This window comes from Mchenga conophoros, linkage group LG14, assembly GCF_057382185.1.
Source record: "Mchenga conophoros isolate Kocher_MC1m ecotype Shallow Benthic linkage group LG14, M_conophoros_male_GT1.1, whole genome shotgun sequence".
In the NCBI taxonomy this organism is placed as follows: domain Eukaryota; kingdom Metazoa; phylum Chordata; class Actinopteri; order Cichliformes; family Cichlidae; genus Mchenga; species Mchenga conophoros.
In genome coordinates, this window is record NC_140539.1 from 20,053,651 (window position 1) to 20,079,702 (window position 26,052).

General features: G+C 39.1%; 1 protein-coding gene across 2 annotated transcripts in view; it reads right to left on the bottom strand.

The window, feature by feature from the left end:
• LOC146559635 (leucine-rich repeat and fibronectin type III domain-containing protein 1-like protein) overlaps positions 1 to 26,052 on the bottom strand; it is a 189,223-nt gene that overhangs the window by 64,898 nt on the left and 98,273 nt on the right. For both annotated transcript variants that reach the window (XM_085243276.1, XM_085243275.1), the window contains exons 3-8: positions 11,538 to 11,754; positions 9,110 to 9,261; positions 8,721 to 8,974; positions 8,321 to 8,564; positions 8,014 to 8,171; positions 6,856 to 7,236 (exon numbers count right to left, since the gene is read on the bottom strand). In XM_085243276.1, the coding sequence (XP_085099402.1) occupies positions 6,856 to 7,236; positions 8,014 to 8,171; positions 8,321 to 8,564; positions 8,721 to 8,974; positions 9,110 to 9,261; positions 11,538 to 11,730 (1,382 nt within the window). In that variant the 5' untranslated portion in view covers positions 11,731 to 11,754. The remainder of the gene's footprint in view (positions 1 to 6,855; positions 7,237 to 8,013; positions 8,172 to 8,320; positions 8,565 to 8,720; positions 8,975 to 9,109; positions 9,262 to 11,537; positions 11,755 to 26,052) is intronic.

Genomic DNA, 26,052 nt, shown 5'->3' on the forward strand with positions numbered 1-26,052 from the left:
TGAACCAGTGTCGCACAGGGGGTATGCTGAAAAGTGGCGTAAGAGAATGACAGAGGCCTATCAGGTTGCCACCAAAAATAGCCTTTCGGCTAGTGCTAAGGGGAAGTCGTACTATGATCAGAAGGTGAGGGGAGTGGTACTGAAACCAGGGGACAGAGTGTTGGTGAGGAACTTAGGCGAGCGGGGTAGACCTGGCAAATTACGCTCCTACTGGGAGAACAGGATATATGTGGTCAAGGAACAGGCTTCGGATAACCCAGTGTATGTCGTCCATCCAGAGGGTAATGACCAGGGAAGGACTCGGACCCTGCACCGGAACTTGCTCCTCTTGGTCAATGATTTGCCAGTAGAGTTCCCACCACAACCAACTAAACTAACCTTAAGATCGACTCACAAACAGACCAATGCTCGAGTGAGGGGTAAAGACAGGGAAGGACGGATAGAAAATGCTGAGACCTCTGATTCAGATGATGACCCGGGTAGTGGCTACTGGCTGAGGGTACCACCAATCCAGGCGGAGTTCAGAACAACCGTCCCTTCTGAGAAACAGGCTGTCAGCCAGGACAGATTGGAACCGGGGAGGCAGACGCAGGCTCAGTTTGAAGGAGGATCTGTTCTGAGCCCGAGGGATCTGGAAGAGCCAGGACGAAGGACACCTGTGATAGATGCCGAGGACATTGTTGAGAATCTGTCAGAGGTGGCTGGAGCCCACGAAGGAGGTCCATTAGGAAGAGGGGGTCCCATGGCACCTGAGAATGGAGATGAAGTTGAGACTCACCAGTGTGACCGCGAGGGGAGTAACAGTTCGGCAGCCCTTAGCTTGCCTCAGTCAGAAGTGGAACCTGAGTTACCTCGACATGAGTGCTGTGATGAGCAGGTAGGAGACTCTCAGTCTAGCTCACGTGAGGCGATCCACCCGACAGAGGCGTCCAGGCCAAATGCTCACCTATTCATCTCTAGGTCATCCAACATACCAGTCACGGCCCACTGTAAACATGGTAGATACTTACCTCGTGCCTTCGGCCACCCTGTGGCCCCCACAACCAAGCCTATCTTCATTCCAAGGCCCACCGGTCGTCCAGGTCCCATATATCTCTCTTCTCTACCCCATATGTAGTTATTAGGAAGAAGCCCTAAACTATGGTGGTTACTTAATCCTAGAGAACCAAACATTCCTAAGTGCTTGAAGTTTTAATTTAAGGGTTTGATTATTCACTGTCCGAGATTTGACGAGAATACAGAGATTGGGAGTGTAAATTTGTTTCAAGTGTCAGGAGCCACTTTTGTTGTAGGGGAGTGTGTGGCACCCCTGTGAGGGAATGACCACATTAATATTATTTTGTGTAAAACACTCTAAAACACTCATGTAACGGGACATTTTTCATTGCTATATGTATTTATTTTCAGTTTCTTTAAGAGGATAGAAAATCCATGTAACAGGGATTCATTTTATGTTAGAAAGCAGTGAGGGCGGAACTTTGGTGCTTGCTCCGGGGTTCCGGGGTGCAGTAAGTGGAGCCCACCTTCCGCTGCTTCCTCAGACACGTTCTGGAGGAAAGCAGAGACGCATCGTGTCTTCCTTACTCCGCTCTTCACCTGCTTTTACAGGTAACATATTTGTCATCGTGGTCTTCATCCTTGGGACCCGTAACACATGATCCTAACAGCAAACCTGCGTCACTCAGCAGCAGAGAGTTAAATGGATATGCTTAGCTATGGTTTCTATTTTGTAGAACACATTTTTTTTCTCTTTCCAAATATTCTGTGCTCTTGATGGTCCTCAGCACTTTATATCATCTCCTCCAGACTGCTGCCTTACCTCCTCTCTCTTCGTGGCATTGTGCCTTATCCCTCCTAATGGATATCGACCATAGAAAGACAGAGAGAAGCTGTTCACATATGGACACAGTGGGTTGTTCCTTTTTTTTTCTTCAGCTCAAAGCTAAACTAGTGCAGCATTGATGCATTCTAATGGATGTTAATTTCACAATAACATATGGTAACATCAGACTTGGATTTTTAGCCATGATCTTATAAAAGATTTTCCATCACTCCATCCATTAACTTTTGATTATCCTTATCAGGGTTGCGGGGTGGCTGGAGGCTATCCCAGCTACCACAGAGCGAGAGGTGCGGTCTACTCTGGGTTAAAATAAAGTTTCTTTTAACAAGCAAAACAGGAAAAAAACAAAACTATTGCAATGGGTATAATTTTAGGCATACACTCACCGACTACTTCATTAGTTGCATCTTGCTAATACTGGGTTGGACCCCATTTTTCCTTCAAAACCATCTTAATTCTTTGTCCCAAAGATTCAACAAGCCTTTGGTCCATGTTGAAAGCATCACACAGTTGTTGCAAATTCATCTGTGAATCTCCTGCCATTCTGAGGGAGCGCTATTGGATTTAGATGTGGTAATTGTGGAAGCTTTTTTAGTGCAGGGAACTAAGTTTGAGATGATCTAAGCTTTGTGCCATTATATGTTACCCAGCAGCTGGATACACTGTGGTCATAAAGGGAAGAACATGGTCATCAACAATACTCAGGCTGTGGTGTTTAAATAATGCGTGGTAATAAGTGGCCCAAAGTGTGCATATCCCCCACTATTATTCCACCATCTGACCTGTTGGTACAGCGCAGGATGAATCTATGCATCATGTTGTTTATGGCAAATGTTGACCCTACCATTCAAATGTCACATGTGAATTTGAGACTAGTCAGAACAGACAACATATTTCCAATCTTCCGCTGTTCATTGTGCCTAACAAGTAACAAGTGGTTATTTGAGTTCGTCTTGCCTTCCCATCAGCTCAAAGAAAGAAGCCTAAAGAAAAGCTCAAAGTCTGCCCTTTTACTCTGACCAGAGACCTGCTGCTTACTGGATATTTTCTCTTTTACTAACCATTCTCTGTAAATCCTAGAGATGGTAGTGGAAAATCCCAGTAGATCAGCAGTTTCTGAAACACTTAGACCTGCCTTTCTGACACCAACAACTATCATGCCATATTCAAAGTCACTTAAATCACTTTTATTCCTGATTCTGATGCTTAGTTTGAACTTCAGCAGGTCATCTTGACCATGTCTACATGTTTAAATACAGTCTATGCAGTCATTACCCTGTGATTAACTGATATTTAAACAAACAGTTGAACGTTTTTACCTAATAAAGCAGTATAACAATAATGTTACATAGCATAAATACATATGATGATTTTTTAATGAATTAATTATTGTATGTAAAGATTAATACTTACTCATGAATACGTACTAACACATTGGAATTAGCTGCAATAGGATATATTTTAAAAATACATTATAAAATTACAAAGTAACTGTTTTTTCTAAAGAAACAAGGAAATATTTTGGTATGATGTTTATACCTCAATGTAGATTATTACTATGCTCCTCATATGTTAAATATATATATAACTAATAGATAGTTAAATAGATAGTTGAAGCAAAATATTTTCCATAACCACGCATCTTATCTTGCTTTAGGACCTAACATAGAACCAAGTCCGCCAGAGCTTATTGTCATATTTTTACATGCTGCAGTGCCTTTTGTGGGAGTATTTCAAGTTGCTATTCATCAATACAACCATTATAGCCTAAATTTTAACAATATGTATGCATTAAGTCCACAGTAACTACATAAATTGCAAAAAAGTGCAATAAACTGCAAAAAAATTGAAAATCGTTTTGTTTTTGTTTTTTTAACAAATATTTCTAGTTAGAGTAATTTAAGAGGCTTAACCCTCAAAACTGTAAATACAAAAAAAGTTGTGCAAAATAGTTTCCAACCACAGGAAATATATTTTGAGCGTCTTCTTATTTTAATTTTTGACCGTTTAGCTATGTTTTACGGCTAACCGTGACCTAGGACAAGCTGATGGCATAAGATGTAAGTACAACTCCTCTGGTTTCATATGGAAAAAAAATTATTGCGCTAGCTTATGTGGCTGCAGTTCTGCCCGCTCCGACCGGTCTTAAAAAACAACAACATTACAAGGACATTTCTGAAAACCCCATTTCCATCTCACAAGTGTTGCAATTTCACAAATGAAGAGGAACTTTCTTTCTCCTGTCAGCACGAATGGATTCAATTCTGTCAAAGGTTCTTTCAAGACTTATTTCCCCCGAGACAGAATTATAACTGTTGATCAAGACTAAAAAGGCTAAATTGGATTTTAGATAATTTTGTAGAGCGGTAAAAACATTGTTGATTTACTTCTTCAACCACAGAAGACAGAGTGAAATATTTTACCATTCAATTTGTGGCTCACATAATAAATAAATAGTCCAAAATACGCATGTCAGATATTATTAAAGCCACCTGTCACTCACAACATTGCATCTAACATCTGGCAGATTTTCCAGACCTGTTGCCACGACAACTCCTTATATGTAAAAACCCCATAGAACTGAAAATAAGTAGGGCTTACCCAGGCTTTCAGAGAGACAGAGTTAGGCAATAATTTTGGTTTTTACACAGCAAGAGCGAATGTGAGAGATTCTAAGAGCACTTTAAAAAGAACAACTTAGAAACAAATTTAACTGGAACCCCTGGAAGTGATTCGTAGTAGGTAACTATGCGTTTTCCTTGAATGCCGATGAAGCAGTAGAGGGAAAGAAATCTCCCTCACTGAATTCCAAAGAAACATCCTGTATCAAAGGTATCAAAGAAACCCTTTATCAATAAAACTCAGAATATGAACCACCAACAGCAATGCATCCCTATATAAACCCAAGGCTTTAAACAATCAAAAAAATGATGGTGTGGTTTATACACCAACTTTTTTTCATCCTGCTGATATTTTTTTTCAACATGGCATTAAATGCATAGGCAGCACTTTACAATATGGTATACAAAATTGCAAGTATTTATCAAGGAGCAATTTTTTAAGAAATGAGAAGATCTGCTCCTTGAATGATGCAAATCAGATGTTTAATGTAAGCAAACTGTCAGTTTATATGTATCTAATTCAAAGTGGTGAATGTCTTCATTTGCTTATTTGAATCAGCGGGGATTATTTATTAAGGTCAAGGTTTTATTGTTCCCAAGTCTGTCTTAATTTTTGTCTTTTATGCCAAAGAACCAAAAGAATTAAGAGGGTGAGAGACAGAGAGGGTTAGAGAGAAAGAGAAAGAAAGTTGTTCCAAAGAGAATCCATCTAGGTTTTAAACTAAGCACTTGTAGCCAAACCACATGCAAATCTGAGTGCTGCTGACCTCAACTGAGGATACTGTCAGGTGGTGAAATGAATACTTCAAAGGCCTCCTGAACCTCACTAACATGCACTTAGTACAGGAAGTAATGCCTGGCCAATCACTGTGCCTGAGGTGTTTAAAAGAAAAACTCCCCTGTGGCCAAGCCCCTGGATGAGATTTTCCCTGACTTCCTTAACCCTTTAAAGCCTGTACCATGAAATAATTATCAGAAAGCTCAAATGTTTTGAAAATGGGGTGTTTAGTGAACCTCCCAATGAAATAAAAAATAGTAAAACAAATTAAAGATAGCATTGCATGTATGAGTTTTAAATTGTATCAAATTTGCTACATCAGACTTTTTTTGTTTGCATTTTATTCCTTAAAAATGTATTTTGCAATTTATTTTGGTTTTTCAGATTCACACTGGTGATGTTAATGTGTCAAAAAGACACATATCTGGGAAGGTCTACATCTATGTGAGGTCGCTTCTGGTGTCTGTGGTCGCTGTTCCGCAAGTCATGTGGTTAGGTCATCTGTCTGAATTTAAGCTGATGATGGTCTTTAGTATCACTTGTCTAATTCTAATTATATACTATGTTTAGGGGCTGTAAAGCAGCCATAACAGTATTAAAGTCCATCTACCATCTGCTCATATTGTAGAATGCAATTGGATAAATGCACAAAGAGCACTAAACCTCAGAGTTGCAGCAACAACATAGGTCACATACCCTGTCACAGTAAAAATCAATTCTGGGAGTTTTTTTGAGGTGAGTAATTTTAGTCTTCCAAGATCTCAGAAGACTAGAATTCGACCAAATCCCACTTAAAAGCCCTGCTGTCATAAGAATGAACATAATCATGATTTACTCATTTAATTTTGAGGTCTCATAAGAGTCTAACATGGCGTTACTTTTGTGTGATTAATATGTTTAACCACAAAATCAACTCCATCCATCCATCTTTGAAAGAATCTTTGATTCTTCTACAATTTCTATTGACATGACAGTTTGTTCTAAATAAACCATCAGAGCATGTATCTTCTTGATTCAGTCATTTCTTAACGTAATGTTCCTCCCTTTTCCACATTAACACGTTAACTATATTTGACACTCAGATCAAATCAGAGTCACATCTGACATAGTGCTGACATTGCCGTCCTCCTCAAACAAAGCCACAAAACATTTAATACTAACTCATTCATAAATTTATAATGTAAATGCTGACAAAGAAAGCATACAGCAAACTCATCAGGACAGCAATAAAGCAAACTAAATGACAACCGTTGTAACTTGTTCAACAGACATTTGTGACATTTGGCCCTTATTCCCCCGTATTCACCGTACCCAACAATGGCTCTGTTCCACCACAGATGTCTTTATCATTTCGCCTGATTAGACTTTTACGACTGGATGACACTATCATTATCATCTGCCCTCATCCTCATTGCATTTGCTGATGTCTCTTGATTAACTTACACAAAGCTGCAGATACACACAGAACCATGCATAGAAACCCATACACACACTTACAAACTCATAAAGGCAGATAGATAAATGCATTTTACTATTATGACACCATAGAAACATCAGACAGAAAATTTAAAGACACAAGGCAAATAATGAATTGACAGTGCAGACAGACAAACCTGTAAACGAGTGTGTCGTCCCCAGAGCTGTTGTACTGGACTTGGAACATCCTGACTCCAGATGTAGGGGTTTGACTGCTCCATCTAATGAGGGCAGAGTTTCCTGTCAGCTCCACCAATGAAACCCTCCTGTCTGCTCCTCTTGTCTCATTGTTGGGAAGTGCAACCTTGGAGGAGGTCAGGATGTCAGAAGGGGCTGGTTCAGAAGAAGGATCTCGACTGCGGCTTGTGCTGTTTGCCAGATGGGGCATTGCTGTGACGACTAGCTCCACCCTTCCCGTGGATTCACCTGCCGTGTTTGAGGCAATGCAGGTGAAGTTTCCTGAATCCTTTAGGGATGTTACATTGATCTCTAGGCTTCCATTAGGGAAGACTAATGTTCTGAAAAAAAAGTGAAATGGAAAATGAAATATCATTAAGATAGCAATCAATTGATCGATACATGAAGTCAAATGTGAATGTTACGAAAAGTAAGCTGTCTGCTGGATTCTTATTAGATAAACTGGATATTATTATAAGGAGTATCTGATACTGACAATATCATACCACCAATATCTACGGTACGTTGACAATATTTAGAATGACTGTTATGCTAATGTTTCTAACTGTGTGCTTTGGCATAACCAAAGGTGGCACTTGACAAGAAAAATGCTACTTATGTATTTTCCTTTGTAATTTGAGTAATACAAATTACAACTGCTGAATCAAAAAAGACTTTTGAAAGAAAAGAGTTACAACACTCAAAACACTGTCAGTGATTTTATAATACATGTTTTTAATGCAAAACCATAACTAGGCACTCATACCTGTGCCAAGTGGGTTACCCAATGAAAATTTTAGCAATACATTATAGGTGAGGAGATTATGGCCTTAACAAATATTGTCCTGAACCATTTCAGATTGGCCCGCACATGTCAAGTGCCTACACCCCCCTACAATATCTGACTTTCTGACATAGCACAAAACTGGAAGAGCAGAATATTGTAAAAACTCTGTTGCATATGCCTGTGTGTTTGCCAGATGTATAGTGGCAAACTCAGTGGGCAAGTCATATTCCATAGATTAATACCACAACTTTAATTTTTCAATGAATTTACAATGTACAGGGAAGAAATGTAGTATACTGGATTAAACTAGACCATATGTTGTTGTTATTACCTGGATCCATTGGATATGAGTCGCCCTTCAGGGCTGATCCAGTGGACTTCAGGCTCAGGGTCACCATTTGCTTTGCACTTCAGACTGGCAGGCTGACCTTCCATAGCCACAGTATGAGGTGACTTTCGTGTTAGAACTGGTGGGTCACAAATAAACTCCTACCATGAAAAAAAGATAAGGTCACACTTCCAATGTCAAAGTGATATATTATTATTATTTTTGTTATAGAACAAAAAAGCCTAGTGTCAAACTTTGCCATTTTTTTCAATTACTGCATAAAAATATTAAAAATTGCAAAAAGTATCACCTCTTCCGGTATAGTCCAGAAATACTTGGCACTAAGGTCTGGGGGAGAGGCGCACGTTTCCAGATCATCTTCTCTGGTTAGTCTCCTCAACCACAGAAGTTCACAGTTACAGTGAAGAGGGTTACCTCCAAAACTCAACACAAGAGAGGAGAGGGGGGAGCCTTTGGACTTGGCATAAACTGGGATTCTAAGGAACAATGGGTCTGGGGGAATTTTCTTTAGCTTGTTCGACGTCATGTCTAACCTGTTAAAGGACGGCATACAGAAAGAAGGGGAGGGACGGACAAGAGAAGAAGGGAGTTATTTATAAAACCAATAGGGAGAGGCAACAATATACCAAGTCAATGCTGCATTTGTACATCACAAAAAACACACCATTTGCCCTTTTCTATGTCCTTACCTTGCCAGTTTGTGCAGGTTGGTGAATACTCCCTGGGGAACATTTTCTATGAGGTTATGATCCATATTTAGGGTGTTGACATTGGTTAGGCGTCCAATTGTGTCCCAGGGCACCTGGGCAAGGTTATTGTAACTAAGGTCCAGGTCTTCCAGTGTGGACAGAAAGTCATCAAAGGCATGGGGAGATATAGAGTGAAGCTGGTTATTGGCCAGGATCAGATGCCGAAGGTTGGTCAGACCTTTAAAATGGTCATCCTGGTTGTCAAAAAAGAAAAACAAAAGGCAGTGAGTGGGTGTAAGTAAGAAATGATAACGACATGTGAGTGGATTATAATAAACCAGGGATCTCTCTTTTTAATTCAATGTCATCCATCCAGCCACCCATGTTACCTTTATCACAGTTAATCTATTAGAGTCTAGGTGGAGCGCTCTCAGGCGTCGCAGGTCACTAAAAGCAGAAGGAAGAATCTGGCTGATGGTGTTTCTGGACAGGGTTAGATGCAACAAGCTGGTCATGTTGGCAAAGTCCTTTCTTCTGACAGCTGGAAACAAGCGTAATAAACACATAAAAAGACCTCATCAACAAAGTAAATTAAGAATCATTATATACTGTACACAGAGAAGTCATCAGCTGGCTCATGAACTGTAAATATGTTGAGTGGGGGGCTGAAAAGTGGAATCCCCATGACATTGGGCAATAGAGTTCCTACGCGGTAAGGAGGACATTCCCCACATAGCAAAATTGGTATGTCCCCAATCTGGCCCACACAATGTGCTTACACATGGCCCACATACCACAAGGAATGATGGCCTTTTGGTGGCCCAGATCAGGTTTGCCAGAGGTGGCCCACACATGGGCCAGCACAAGACCAGCTGCAGACACACTGGTGGTCCTGTGCTGGCCCATGTGTGGATTACCTCTGGCAAACCTGATCTGGGCCACCAAAGGTCCACCATGTTTAAGTTGTGTGCAGCCACGGGCCAGTTGCAGACACACTGCTGGCCCAGATATCAGCCTAATGTGTACCTTTATCAAGCCATGTAATAACAACATGTGCCGAAACATAATAGTGCAAAAGTAACATGACAAAACTCTGTTCGCAGTGAATGGACTGATTCTTATATAGCGCTTTTCTACTCTATTGGATTACGCAAAATACTCTATACAACATGCCACATTCACCCAATCACACACTTTCCCTAGACTGAGTGCTTCCTAATTACATTCATAAAGTAAATTGTCACTAGGTTTTGGATAAAATGTACACAATCCTGTCAAATCTGCATTTGAAATGTTGGCAACTATAGCAGTATAGTATTGCAACATGGCATTTGGGTCTTCTAACTAAAATAGGAAAATAGGAACATAAATAGTGCCATCATTGCCAGACATGGCCCACATCTGGTTGATATACACCTCGCCATGACACCGGTCAGTCAGAAGTGCCAGCTTTATGCCAGATTCAGGGAAGACCTGTTTTCTATGGGCTTGGGGCACATAACCCAAACCACAATCGAGCCAGATATGGCATGCCATCACATAGACAGTGCCATCTATGCCAGGCCTGGTGCACATCTGGTTGACATACACCTTGCCACGACACCAGTCAGTCAGAAGTGCCTGCTTGATGCCAGATCCAGGCCAGACCTGTTTTCTATGAGCCTGGGCCACATAACCCAAACCACAATTGGGCCAGATGTGGCATGCCATCACATAGACAGTACCATCTATGCCAGGCCTGGCCCATATCTGGATGACATAAGTCTTGCCAGAAGTCAACCAGTAGTGCCAGCTTGATACCAGATCCAGGCCAGACCTGCTTGCTATGTGGGTCTGGGCAAGTCAGGTCCCTCCAGACATCAGCCAACCTTTCAGAAAATATGACTCCTCAGCCATAAAAACTATTGATTCAATTCATTTTTCTGTTCAACCAGTTGTTGGTCCATTCATGCTATTAAACTGTTCATAAAAATAAACTCCATATGTGAATGTTAATGACATTAACAACAAACCTAACAGAAGCTAGGAAGGGGAAAAGAAGAAAGGTGATCGGAGAATGCAGGAGAATATACAGCTCGATAAAAGTCACAATTAATACAAGAAAAAAGTCAAATTGAAAGCAAATATATGGTGAGCAAATTCACAGAAAGATAAATAGACAAACTGACAAAATATAGAAAAAACAAAAGGCTAAATAAAACAGTTTAGGATAATAAGTAAAACCAACACATAAGAGGAAGACTGAATGTGGTTCTCTCAAACAGGGTAATGCAAAACTTAAATTAATTAAAATTTAAATGATCATTCAGGGTACTGTTAGATCTTTTTTTATAGCTTGTGTGCCTTTTGTTTTGGAGAACCTAGGAATAGAGCACTAACGGGAATCCAGATTAAAATAACAAGATAAAGCAGCACTTCAGTTCTTATAAAATAAGTATGTTTCAAAGTCACTCTTTGATATAAGCAGATGAATCATGAATGAGCTTAACTATGCTGAACCATAAATAACAAAAAAAGTATTAAAGTTAAAAAGAAATACTCAGGCTCATGAGAAAAAAATTAGTCATTGTCAGGCAGAGACAACAGAAAAGCTTCGTGACTGAAGCCAACATTTGTACTCACTGTTAACAAACTCTTCAGTTACAACCAAGTGTTCTGAAATAAGATAAATATGCTGCCAATTATCAGCCAGCCTTTTAGTTCATTTTCATGTATACAGCCAAACCAAGCAAACTCGCTGCAAAAGGCTGGAATACTAGTCAAATTTCAGAGGCATATTAAAATAATGAAATGCAGGACAGACTGGAACGCAGTTACCTGTAATAAAGTTCTCCTGAAGCCGTAGCTCCACGGTGCGTCGATCAATGGCAGCAGGAACAAACAGCAAGCCTGTCTTGGAGCAGAGGATAGCGAGAGATGGGGAAAGGCTCTGGCACATGCAGCGTTTCGGACACGGCTGTCCCCTGCATGCTGCTGCCAGCAACAGCAAAGAGAACCACAGCCGTTCCATTATCCTCCACTGGCAACAGGGTAACTGGAAGACAGAAAGGAAAGAGCAATAATTTAAAGTAGATATGATGAAGAAGCAGATATACATAAAAAGGATAATGTCAGAAAGTGGCAAACTGAGGTGAATCAAAGGTGAAGTCTGTCTTTGTTAGCTTGAAAAATCAGCCAGCCAACTGCAGGACTTTAAAAATCTAAACACTATGATTTGATTCACAGTTGGCAGTAGTCACCTTGTTGCATTTCAATACAAGTACATGCAATCGTAGTCATAGTTTACCAGACTGTGTGGCAGCCAACAGCTCGTAGGTAAGGCAATCTCCAAGCAAAATTATATTGTCCAAAAAGGTTCTCTTCTTTACAGTTTGGGTTATATGAAAAAACAAATGTGGTTCTCAAAGTGTCAGCAAAGTCATCAAGGATGCACTTCTACATGTCACAGTTTACCAAAAAAAAGAGTTCCACTCTCACACTCTCACACCAAAAATAACTCGTGATTTTATATCTGTGTTTCAGTAGGCAGCGCTATGTTAGTCGTACCAGTTTGACTAACAGGTATATCTGTGCCATGGAAATTCTGTTCAGCAGGGGGTCTTGTCTGCTACTTCTCTAACCGGCTTCTACCTTGAAGCCTCAAAAACTCTAAAAAGAACATTATTAACAAGGCGTGACAGTCTACTATAGCATCTGAATATTTTAAATATCCAGTGTTTCCATTTATGTTAGAGTCCAAAGAGTGAATCTTATGCATTAAAAATAGAAAGCATAATACGATCATATCCTTTTTTAATGTACACAGAACAAAAATAGTAACTTGCTTACTCATAGATATCTACTTTTCTGCCACCCTTTTTTATTTGACTCTTTCTGTGGCATGCAATGTATTTCCTTCCATTAACTGATAATTAGTGCATGCCCATGTCCTGCTCTACTACTTAAATGCCATTTTAGACCATTGTTAGGTGGTTGCCAGGTAATATGATGGTGTCATTAAAATAAAAATGATATGATGCTTTTATCAGGCTGCATAATTCAATTCAATTTTATATATATAGCGCCAAATCACAACAAAAGTCGCCTCAAGGCACTTCATAGATACAGAGAAAAACCCAAAAATCATATGACCCCCTATGAGCAAGCACTTTGGCGACAGTGGGAAGGAAAAACTCCCTTTTAACATTCAGGGTAATGAGATTGTAATATGTAATATAGATTAGAGATGGCACGATACCACTTTTTTATGTCCGATACCGATACCAATATCATAAATTTGGATATCTGCCGATACCGATATGAATCCGATATAATAATAATAATAATAAATTTTATTTATGAGCGCCTTTCAAGTCACCCAAGGACACTTTACAATAGGATAAAACACTTAGTAAAACAATGGCAGAATAAGAACAATAAAATAAAGCACAAGATAAAATGAACAAACAGTGGATTCACAGTGAATATGCAGATTTGAACAGATGAGTTTTGAGTTGGGATTTAAACTGGGGGAGAGAACCAATATTTCTTATTTCAGGGGGCAGAGAATTCCACAACCTGGGAGCAGAGCAGCTGAAAGCTCTGCTTCCCATGGTGGTGAGGCGGAAGGAAGGTACAGTAAGCTGGACAGAAGAAGAAGAACGAAGTGAACGGGCAGAACAAGTGGTGGTTAACAGGTCAGAAAGGTAAGAAGGAGCGAGGTTATGAAGGGCCTTGAAGGTGAGCAGAAGAAGTATAGTGTTTTTTAATCAACAAAACTGTTTTTTAAATATCTTGCTGCATTTTGTATAAGTTCATACTCAAGTTTAAAACAACAACTACACTAAAGCTATTCTGTTATACCTGTATGCAAAAAAAAATATTTCATAGTTCAGCAATACTGATCAATCTAATAAACTTAAACCTACACCATCCTCCCTATTCTGGTATTTTAAAGAGTACTTAGCATAAATATTAAGCAACCTAACTAATAGGGTTCCAACTCCCAGCAACAACAAAAATAAAAAAATAGGGAACCACCCCTCACGCTCCACCTCATGATGCTTAATCGACGTAATCAACCTTAATTTGATGCAGTGTGAAAAAAAATGCACAGAAATCAATTATTTTTCAAGAAATATTAAATAGATTCAACATCTTTCTTCAACAAAATTGCAGACTGCACAGATGGTACCTTCCCAAAGGAAAAAGTACTATAGCTTACTAGGGTATATATATATTAGACTTAATAGTCACTATATACAGTAATTGACTTCTATTCATTTTACATCAAATTAAAACTTTGGGTGTCAGATAATTATTTATTAAAAGCTCGACATTTTAAATTAGAATAAGAAAGAAAAGTATGTCTTTGTGCCCCCTTTTCCCTGTTAATGCCCTATCGGCCCCCCTGGCTAAACTTTGCTAGATCCGCCCCTGCACAGTTACCAGCGTCAGCTAAGTAGAAAAAGATCCTCGAGTAGAAAGTAATATTAAATACATTCTAACAACAGCTGATCAAGCTTAAACGTGCTGCTGTTGTTTAGCCGCTGGTTTCCTCTTTCTGGTGCAAAGTGGGCCAAAAACAAACCAGAAAGATGGACTCACGACAGAAAAGCTGATCAGCTGATCGTTAAGCAGTTTCATGATTGAAGTAGCAGCAAGAAGAGGCAGTCGCTCCATATATCGTTTGTTAAGCTTAAGGCAGGAATGCTTTACAAACATTCAGAGATGGACTTATACACTTGCTTTACTTCTCTCGGGATAACTTTGTTGGAGATGAAATGCCGGGTTGCTAGCGAAGCTCCAAATGCTATCCAGACCACCGACAGGTCCCGCATGCCACAGCCGCTCTATCAGGTGATGCATACTGCTCCGACGTGCTAACGTTCTGAGGTGAGTTACGGCGTGTTGCAAGTTTTGTGAGGTGCTTTCGTGATATTTAATGGATCGGATTACATTTTTTATTTTTCTCCGATATCCGATCCAGTAATTTAGGTCAGTATCGGACCGATACCGATACGTAATATCGGATCGGTCCATCTCTAATATAGATTAGAACATAATACATTTTTTATAAGGTATATAAATTTGATGTCATCCAATTAAATAACACAATGCTTTTATAAGGTGTTATAGGTCCACAAATGCTAAAGGTGAGTCATTTTAACCCACTGATAGGTGGTTGCTAGACAACAGGATGATGTTGTTATATCTGATATACATAAGAACATTCAGAGGCCTAAGATGTACCTGTTTGCTAAGTATGGTTTCTCAACTCATCATAGCAGCTGACAGAGCGTTTGTTTATCACAGTAAGATTCTACTGTACCTCCCTCACATTTCCTTCATGCAACACATTATTCACATTTTTCTGTCATCGAGCCTTATATTTCATTTTCTCTTCACACTTAACTCGCTCCATTACTTCAACTACAAACCAAGATGAATGCATCACATGAAGCTCTTCAGTAATGTGCAAAATGTGATGTTACAAGTCTTACTCTGTCACTCTGCAGCCCACTATGCTCTAGCTGCTTGTCATTCAATATATTAATTCTATTCTGTTTAACAAAGGGGTAGAACCCAAGTCAAAACATAGCAATCATCATACTTCAAAAACAAGTTTACAAAAATTAAGAAAAAAGGAAAAAAAACAATTCTCTATCAGTTCATGTTTGAGAATATGAAACATAAGAACAGTGATTTAAATTGGCTGAAGCTACACAAAGTTTGCCTTTAACAATTGTAATGTGTTAATCTGAATCATGTATTCGTATTCTGACTATGAGTTACAGCAAAAGGAAATTTTCATTCTCTTGCTGGGACTTCAGTTTCCTTATACATATTGCCTTAATTTATCTCATGTGTACTCTGTGGCGGACAGAATCTAAACTCTGACATTGTTATTATTATTATTTTTATTTCAAGATGTTTGAAGTATTTAATTTTTAAACTGTATCAAATGTATCTTTTTTCCCTATCCAGATTGATTGTATGTCTCCTTCCTTCAAATGATATGATATCAGCTGAGTTTGGATGATACAGATCTTGATTAGAAGCCTAAAGTTTAAATGCAGTTTCTACAATTCCTGGGGCAAAAAATTGGGTTTCCCACATGGTTCTTTTAAACATGTCTCACTTCCTACCAAATTTTCATCACAGGTTTAACAGTTATAGTAATGTTGCTTACCTCTCACCACTGCCATTGCTTGAATGGACACCATGGTGACTTTTCCTTAAAAATCATGACAATAATGTATCTGTCTTTATCTACATACCACTTTCAACACTTAACAATTCTGAATGTGTCCATTCATAATAATGGGTAGCCACAAAAAAGCATTTGATCGCTCTAATACATCTCACTAGCTCTTTTTTTTATTGGCAATAAGATTAAAATAACCACGGATGGTACATTTTACATATTCGCTATACAAAAGAGACGTCCCTTGCTGAGCCTGTGTGCCTCGGGGTACTTTCTTGACAATTGAAAAGAGGCCTAAATTTTGAAAATGGTCCTCACAATAGGCTTTGTCTGAAGACTGATCAAGCTGTGAGAAACACTATTGTAAAAGTGACTGAATGAATCCCATATGTGAAAAGGGGCTCTTTCCATTTTATTGTAATGCCTCTTTAATGTGTTTATTTTCCATGAATCCTTCATGTCCTTAACCCACTCATCCAGATCCTATGTATTCATAACGTATCTTCAGTGTAATAACTGCTACACTTTGAACATTTAGATATACCTCACTTGGTTTTCTCACTCATCCAGACTATGGGGGTTTCAGGCGATTCAATTATGGATATATGTTTTTTGCTTTATGTGGAATTCAGTGGGGATGCTGGTGATGAGTCACCCACCCTTACTTACAGCCATGCCTGTTTGTCTGTAAAGAACTAATAACACCACAGAAACAAATGCAAGCTGTGTGTATTTGCTGCCACTTAGATTGGGCCATTATAATTGCTGGCAATAATTTGAAATACAATAAAAATGCTCTGCTAATGGTTTGTTAAGATACTGGTCGGAACCAGCTGAAACAGTAAATGGAGAAATTTAGGGACAAACACAAAATTAACACAAAAAAATCTGCTTTTGCTAAGTAAAACAGATCAGAAGTGATTCTAGTTGATTTCCATTTTTATTTTCTTTGTTTTGTTGGTCTTATTTCAGAACACCTGGTCGGGAAATGCTCAAAAATCTGGTCTCCACCATAATACTTTGCAGTTTACAACCACTCACAGACCAGGCCTTTCTCATCAGTTTATTCAGTCTTTTGGTGTCTGATGCTGCTCCACCAGCAGACCGCAGCAAAGCACACTGCACTCGCCACAACTGACTGACAGACAATCTCCAATATTTTGCTGTGTAATTTGAAGGATCTCATCTTCCTCCAGAAAGAAAAATTCTGCTCGTAGAGCCTCTGTGCTGGTTTTCCAGTTTAGTCTGTTGTTGATAATAATGCAAGGCCACTTGTATTCCTCCAAGATGTCAACATCAACATTCTGTGTTCCAGAACAGACATACACAACTGAAATTTGGAGGCTCGGAAGCTGAATAGGAATGGGGACAGTCACTTGTGGAGTTCCTGTACTGCACACCACCAAATCAGACATGTCACTGCTAGAGATGGACTGATCCGATATTACCTATCGGTATCAGTCCGATACTGACGTGAATTACTGGATCGGATATCGGATAAAAATAAAAAAATGTAATCCGATCCATTAAATATCAAAAAAGCACCTCACAAAACTTGCGACACGGCGTAACTTGGCTCATAACTGTAGCACGTTGGAGCAGTGAGCTCACGTGATAGAGCGGCTGTGTGTATTTATAGCCTCGCTACCAAACCAGCATTTCATCTCCGATGAATTTATCCCAGAGAGAAGTAAAACAGCTTAAGCTTAACAACCGATATATGGAGCGACTGCTTCTACTTGCTGCTACTTCAATCGTGAAACTGATCAATGATCAGCTGATCGGCTTTTCTGTCGCGAGTCCGTCTCTCTTGTTTGTTTATTGCTCACTTCGCGCCAGAAAGAGGAAACCAGCGGCTGAATAGCAGCACGTTTAAGCTTGATAAGCTGTTGTTAGAATTTATTTAATATTACTTTCTACACCAGGATCTTTTTCTACGCAGCTGATGGCTGGTAACTGTGCAGGGGCGGATCTAGCAAAGTTTAGCTAAGGGGGCCGATAGGGCACGAACAGGGAAAAGGGGGGCACAAAGACATACTTTTCTTTCTTATTCTCATTTAAAATGTCTAGCTTTTAATAAATAATTATCTGTACCTTACACCCAAAGTTTTAATCTGATGTAAATTGTATAGAAGTCCATTACTGTATATTGTAACTGTTAAGTCTAATATACCCTAGTAAGCTATAGTACTTTTTCCTTTGGGAAGGCACCATCTGTGCTGTCTGCAATTCTGTTGAAGAAAGAAGTTGAATCTATTTAATATTTCTTGAAAAATAATTTATTTCTGTGCATTTTTTCCCCACACTGCATCAATTTAAAGTTGATTACGTTGATTAAGCGTTATGAGGTGGAGGGTGGGGGGTGGTTCCCTATTTTTTTTTTTTTGCTGGGAGTTTGCAACCCTATTAGTTAGGTTGCTTAATATTTCTGCTAAGTACTCTTTAAAATACCAGAATAGGGAGGATTGTGTAGGTTTAAGTTTATTAGATTGATCAGTATTGCTGAACTATGAAATATTTTGGGTGCAGTGTATTTTTTACACACAGGTATAACAGAATAGCTTTAGTGTTGTTGTTTATTTAAACTTGAGTATGAACTTATACAAAATGCAGCAATATATTAAAAAAACAGTTTTATTGATTAAAAAAACACTATATCATATTCATATCGGTATCGGCAGATATCCAAATTTATGATATCGGTGTCAGACATAGAAAAGTGGTAGCGTGCCATCTCTAGTCACTGCCCAGTCTCACATACTGCAACCTATCTGTCAGACAGCGAGTAATTCATGAGAGGGAGATAATTTTACTGACTTTCTCTGTCTCTTCTCTCAATAACAGCAGCTTTCTTCTGGTTTGATTTCTCCAGCTGTTTCACAGTCAATTCAGATGTTTATCAGATATTGTTATGGGGCTGATCCACAGAGTTCGTTTGACAGGAAGAAGGAGATAAGCGCCAAATCAGTGAAGGTAGTGAAGGTGTGTAGACACCAGGGTGCATGATGAAGGAAGCCACAAATGGCTGTGAGCTGAACCTGTTGGAACTGTATTGTGTATAGTTCATTTGCTCGCTCCAGGCTACCCACTGGCTGCCTGCTACTTTAAAACCAATGATTTTCTTCATTACATTCAACACATCCTTCATGCTGTTTTGTAAGAATCACCTCCTTTTCTCAGTTTCACCCTTAGGTCATGCTCCTCTCTCTTTAGTTCATCCCTGTGCCCAGACCTGAAGGCTTTTAACTTTCAATTAAGCATTTCTTTCAGGTCAAAAGTGATCCATTGCTTATTGTTCACAAAGTAGTTGTGGCTGGTAAAATGGTGTATTCACAAAATTTGATATATTCCTTCATCCTCTGTCCTTCAGTCAAACTGTGAACGTCTTCTCGATGTGGTGCACTTTAGCCTGTGTCCACAAAGCAGTCCTGCAGTGTCCCCATAGCCCCATTTGCCAAAGTGTTTTACTGTTTAACAAGAAGAACACACTTTGGTGCTTTGGTCAGATCTGTCAGGGGATGGGAGTGGTACTGGATGCTTTAGTAGCATTTGCCTACAGCAGCAATAACATTTAACAAGCAATAATATTTTGTGCCCTATGATCAACTGGCCATCTGTACAGGGTTTACCTTGCTTCTTCAATGACAACTGGAATGGATTTTAACACCCCTGTGTGACCTTGAATGGATGGATAATACAGACAAGAGCACTTTATTGACATAGGTGTTCATAATGTATGTGTTAATTATAGATAGTGTACATGTTATCAAGACCCATCAGTGTTACATGTGCCAGATATTCATAAATGCCTCTTTGGCTAACAAAAGGTCTAAAAAGTATCTAAAAAGCATAAATGTCATAGGGCCATAAAGTTAAATAAAAGTGCCACATAAATATCCTTAACTGATTTAAATCTTTTTCCTTAAACAACCTGTTATACTGGATGTCAAATCAACAAAATCTGGTAAATTTCTTCATATCACCAGAAATGTCAGCGCTTAAAAACAACACCTAATTGCACCCAGCATCATTCTGAGATAATTACACTACAGCTTTTTTTTTACAAGCAATTGTAAAAACTACCAGAAAAACACTGTGAATTTGTATGTTTTTGCAAAGTAAGACACAAACACACTGAGTTTCTTTGTTTTGCTTGACAGTATGATCTCTCCTTAGCAATAGGGAATCAATCAGCTGCTCCCAGACAGGGTATTTTTCAGTGTGTTTAGGCCAGATATTGTAGCAGAAAAAAAACAGGGATTTCTACTCTGTGCAAAAAAAAAGCAAGACATTCAAACACACTAGCAGAATTGCTTTGGAGTGTTTAGACTTCACTTATACTGGAGAGATCTGAAGGAAGCGGTAATTAGCAATGCACACTGGGGAAAAAATCCCCAATTTCTGAGAAGAAAACCCCCTAAAAAACAAAAATCTTCACAGGTCATATTGACGCTCGCTGTGATGACAGCCCCTCGTGGTCCCTTGTGTCCTCCGATTAAGCCTGTGCTCTTCAGTCGGAAAGAACAAGTCATGATCAAAGTACTCCAAACCCAGTGAACATAATGCATTTACAGCAAAATGGAAAACAAAAGAAAAACAATATTTACAGCATTCACATTGTAAATATCAAGGATGTGACATCACAAAGCAGAATTTACTAAAGGTCACACAAGCAGAAATGGATTAGTTGTGAGATTTGAGAACTAAGAGAGCAGTGTTATTACAGTCCCATCTGAAGCAATTTGCAACGCATATTACTACAGACACACATAATGGAAAAAGAAAGAGGGAGAGCAAAAATCAGCAGGCGAGAAACATCAGAAAGCACCACAGGTATAAATAAACATAACAGAAATGAAAATGAATAAAAAGCTAGTTGTCAGATAAAAAGAATGATACTGTGAATGAGCAGGGAATGAAGTGATGATGCAAAAATGCTCAAGATAAAGGTTTAGTTCTGTCTAATTTAGATTTTTAAATCTAAATATAAAATGAGTAACAGTAGGTGGACATTAGGTAAGGCTGCACTTTTTGCAGCGATCTTGTATAGAAAACTATTCGGCGTGTATATAAAACAGGTCCACGGCTCCGAACCATAGTAAAGGGACCTCTGGCTAATACGTCAGTTTCTGTGTCAGGGTCGTTGCCGAAAACTAGCTTTACTTTGTTGTCTGGGTCAACTTTGCTTGCGAGACACAGAGAGAGGCGTTGAAAGACTGCTCCAACGGAACTTATTGTTTCGGACGAAAACACAAACACAGTGTACAGTCAGGTCTTAATACCTTACTTACAACTGGGCTCCTCAGACACTCCACTCTTCTTGGTTGCAGTGGTTATTATTATATTTACATGCTTCCATCTCCTGTTTCTGCTCAGTGACAGCTCGTACATTTCCTTTTTCTCCCTCCCTTGTGCTCACAGACACAAAACCGGTATGGCAGTCCATTCTCGCTGCAGCACGGACTACACTGCCCATGAGGCTACATTCTTTAGGGCTATGCCTGTAACACTCTGACTATTGCCTTTATAATACATAATTTTTTGACTAATTTTTTAAAATATTTCTTCACGTCATTATGCGGCCTGCAAGTGAGGTGACATGGGCCACGAGATTGAGACACAGGCATTAGAGCCTCTCAACGCTTGTTTTGTTTGAGTTTCCACCGGAATTACCAAAAATAGAGAGGGGGACAGCCTAACATATGAAACAGGAAAAGACCGCCGTGTAATCCATTTATTTCAACAAAGTAACTGTATTCTAAATACCACCCATTTAAACGGTAACTGTAACGGAATACAGTTACTCATATTTTGTATTTTAAATACGTAACAGCAGTACATGTATTCCGTTACTCCCAAACACTGCTTAAAGCTAACGTTTTAAAAACATTTTATCACCATCTTCTGTCAGAACATGATGTCATGTGGTTGGTTGGTTGCGGCTGATAGACTTACGTTAGTTTATGTTAGCTAGCTAGTGACAGAATCAATAACTCAGAGAGAAATAAGGGCACTAAACCTTAAAATCAGGTCAGATTTGGGCTGCCCCTGGTTGAGTTTTATGTTAAGAAACTGAGGATATACTAGGGCTGCTCGATTATGGCAAAAATGATAATCACGATTATTTTCACTGAAATTGAGATCTTGATTATTTGACGATATTTATTTAACAATGACTTTAAAAAATAATATAAAATAGTGTGCAACACCACTGAAGTTTTTTTTACCTCTCTTTTCAACCAACAGCAGTCACTCTCCTCTCCAAATAACTTCTGCTTAGCTTTCCGAGCTTCCCTCAGGTCCTCTTAATCAGTGGTCTCCAACCTTTTTTGCGCCACAGACTGGTTTATGCCCGACAATATTTTCAAGGACCGGCCTTTAAGGTGTCGCGGATAAATGAGGGAGGGGCTAATAATCGGCTCAGTCAATTTTAATGATCGTTGAAAGCCCAGATCGTAATCTTGATTAAAATTCGATTAATTGAGCAGCCCTAGGATATACCGTCCACTTTCACTGTCTGTCTCGTTAGCAGTAATTGACTGTTGCTGTTTGGCTAGCTGCACTCGAAGAGCCTGTTTGAGCCAGGTGGTTCACTGGAGTGTACCAAGTAGTGCAATCAGCTGATGCTATCAGGACAGGTAATAAAATAATCTTTCTCTTCCCAAGAACATCGAGACAGTTTACAACATAACAGCCTACTATATGTACATGACATCACAAATATAACAAAGTTTCTTACAGGAGCAGTCGGGAATCTATGGAAGAGGATTAAGGCCACTGGGGGGCAAAAAGTAGGGATGTCTTTTTTTTTAACTTATTTCTTAAATCCAGCTTCACAGACAGTTTTAGATCTAGGTCAATTTTTGAGAGCAGGGCTCAGTGGTGTAAATTAGCCTTTACATGTGTTGCATTTCATGTCCCCTTTAAGTCATCTACAGATTTAAAATCTCCATTTAAGCATTAAAAAACATTTCCAAAAACAGCTTACTCTTCAAAATACTCATAGTCACCTGGTGACTTGACTCACATGCCCCATAACACCCCAGTGAGAGTAAAATAATGACTTTTAAAAAATATATCTGAATTTATAACTCAATTTTCTGAAATGTGCACCGATTCAGGCCCCAAGTTTGCTTTCACTGGCTTAACAAAGTAAGGTCTGATTGTAACTTCTGGGTAAGCAAATGTCATCTCACTCTTCTCTTAAATGCCCATTGAAAGATATCTTTATAATGGCAGCCCCTGTCCTAGCCTCTAGCTAAGTCCTGGTGATATGATGTCATATCCTTATGAATTTCAAAAGAATCTCATTTAATATGAGGGCCTCAGGTGATGAATTTTACTCCAACTGGCAACGTTTGATCTCGCAATCAGTAAGGCTCATTCCTGCCGAAGTAACACATAAAAAATGATATACTGTATGAATATATCTTGCAGACTTTGTATATGCAAGACAGGAAGACAACGCCATTAAAATTTGTATGGTGCAATATAGTCCGCTGAATCACCAAGTTTTTTAGAGGCGAATTAACAAAAATTCACTGCTGGAATACCACGTGAATGAAAATGCTTTGAAAATCGCCAAACAATAACTCCTTATTATTCAAAACAGGTGAGTGGTTTTTGAAATCTTTATTCTTCACTGTACTCTATAGGTCATGCTTTTGCCACAAACATAGATGGAACCCATGTGTGACCTTTCGTATATCGCCACTACATCAACACCACCATCACCACATCTGTTCCTTTGGACAATCCTCAATTTTGTATTAACCAGAATAAAAAATCCACTGCAAGGCAAGGCAAGGCAAATTTATTTGTATAGCACAATTCAACAACAAGGTGATTCAAAGTGCTTTACAGAGACATTAGAAACAAAAACAAATAAAAAGCATGATTTAAAATTGATTAAAACAAGCAAACAAACAAACTAACTAAACACACACATTTCACACCTGTTCGCGCGATCTGAACCCTTATCGTAAGGGGAGCTACCAGTCCTTCTGTGGACGAGCTACTTTCTATTTTAAATTCCCTGAATTTAAAATACTCTCTAGATCCAGTCTAGACCCAGCTGGGGAGCTACCCAGAGCTCTAAACCCACTTAACAAACAAACAAACAAACAAAACAGTATATAAAATCAAAACAGATAAAATCAGAACAGTAGATAAAATCAGTAGTTAATGTAAGTTTTGAAATTTAAGCTTAACAAACAAACAAAACAGTATATAAAATCAAAACAGATAAAATCAGAAATAGATAAGATCAGTAGTTAGTGTAAGTTTTGAAATTTAAGCTTAAAAGTGTGGATTTGGTGCTTTATTCAAATGCAGCTGAGAATAGGTGAGTCTTCAACCTGGATTTAAATAAACTGAGTGTTTCAGCTGATCTGAGGCTTTCTGGGAGTTTGTTCCAGATATAAGGAGCATAAAAGCTGAATGCAGCTTCTCCGTGTCTGGTTCTGACTCTGGGAACTGATAAAAGACCGGATCCAGATGACCTGAGGGATCTGGAAGGTTCATACTGGGTCAGGAGGTCACTGATGTATTTTGGTCCTAAACCATTCAGAGCTTTATAGGCCAGCATCAGAATTTTAAAGTCTATCCTCTGACGGACAGGCAGCCAGTGTAAAGACCTCAGAGCTGGACTGATGTGGTCCACTTTTTTGGTCTTAGTGAGGACTCGAGCAGCAGAGTTCTGAATGAGCTGTAGTTGTCTGACTGATTTTTTAGGTAGACCTGTAAAGATGCTGTTACAGTAATCAAGCCTACTAAAAATGAATGCATGGACTAGTTTTTCCAGGTCCTGTTGAGACATCAGATCTTTTATCCTTGAAATATTCTTGAGGTGATAGTAAGCTGATTTTGTTATTGTCTTAATGTGTTTTTCTAAGTTTAGGTCTGCATCCATCACTACACCCAAATTTCTCGCCTGGTTTGTGGTTTTTAGATGTATAGATTGAAGTTCTCTGGTGACCTGTAATCGTTTTTCTTTGGCGCCAAAGACTATTACTTCAGTTTTGTTTTTGTTTAGTTGGAGAAAATTGTGGCACAACCAGTCATTAATTTCCTCAGTGCATTTACCAAGAGCCTGTACAGGGCCTCGGTCTCCTGGTGACATTGTGATATATATTTGTGTGTCATCTGCATAGCTGTGGTAGTTTATTTTGTTGTTCTTTATAATCTGTGCCAGTGCGAGCATGTAAATGTTAAACAGAGGGGGTCCCAAGATGGAACCTTGGGGAACTCCACATGTGATACTTGTCTGCTCAGATGTGAAGTTACCTATTGATACAAAGTATTTCCTGTTTTCTAAGTATGTTTTGAACCAGTTTAGTACAGTTCCTGAAAGACCTGCCCAGTTCTCCAGTCGTTTGAGTAATATGTTGTGGTCAACTGTATCAAATGCTGCACTGAGATCCAGTAAAACTAGGACTGACATTTTTCCACTGTCTGTGTTCAGACATATGTCATTAAACACTTTTGTCAGAGCGGTTTCAGTGCTGTGGTTCTGTCTAAAACCTGACTGGAAGGCATCGTAGCAGTTATTCTGTTTTAAGAAGTAATTGAGCTGTTGAGAAACTGCTTTTTCAATGATCTTACTTAAAAATGGGAGATTTGAGATCGGCCTGTAGTTTTTCATTTGCGTCTTGTCAAGATTGTCCTTTTTCAGTATAGGTTTGATTACAGCAGTTTTTAGTGGTTCTGGAAACACACCTGACATTAAGGAAAAGTTGACGATCTGTAACAGGTCTGACTCTAAAGTCTTTGAGACCTTTTTGAAAAAACTTGTTGGCAGGACATCTAAACAGCAAGAGGAGGAGTTCAGTTGACCTAAGATGTCCTCCAGGTCTTTGCTGTTAATCGGGTGAAACTGTTTGATGGTGTTTAAACAGTTTTTCGGTGGACACAGTACATATCCTGGATCTGCTGTTGATGTACCAACTGCTTGTCTAATCTTTTGGATTTTGTCTGTGAAGAATTTGGCAAAGTCATTGCAGGCCATGGTTGAATGAAGTTCAGCTGCCACTGGCACAGGAGGGTTTGTTAGCCTGTCAACTGTAGAAAATAAGACCCGAGCATTATGGCTGTTTTTAGTGATGATGTCAGAGAAGTAGGACCTTCTTGCACTCCTCAGTTGTAAAT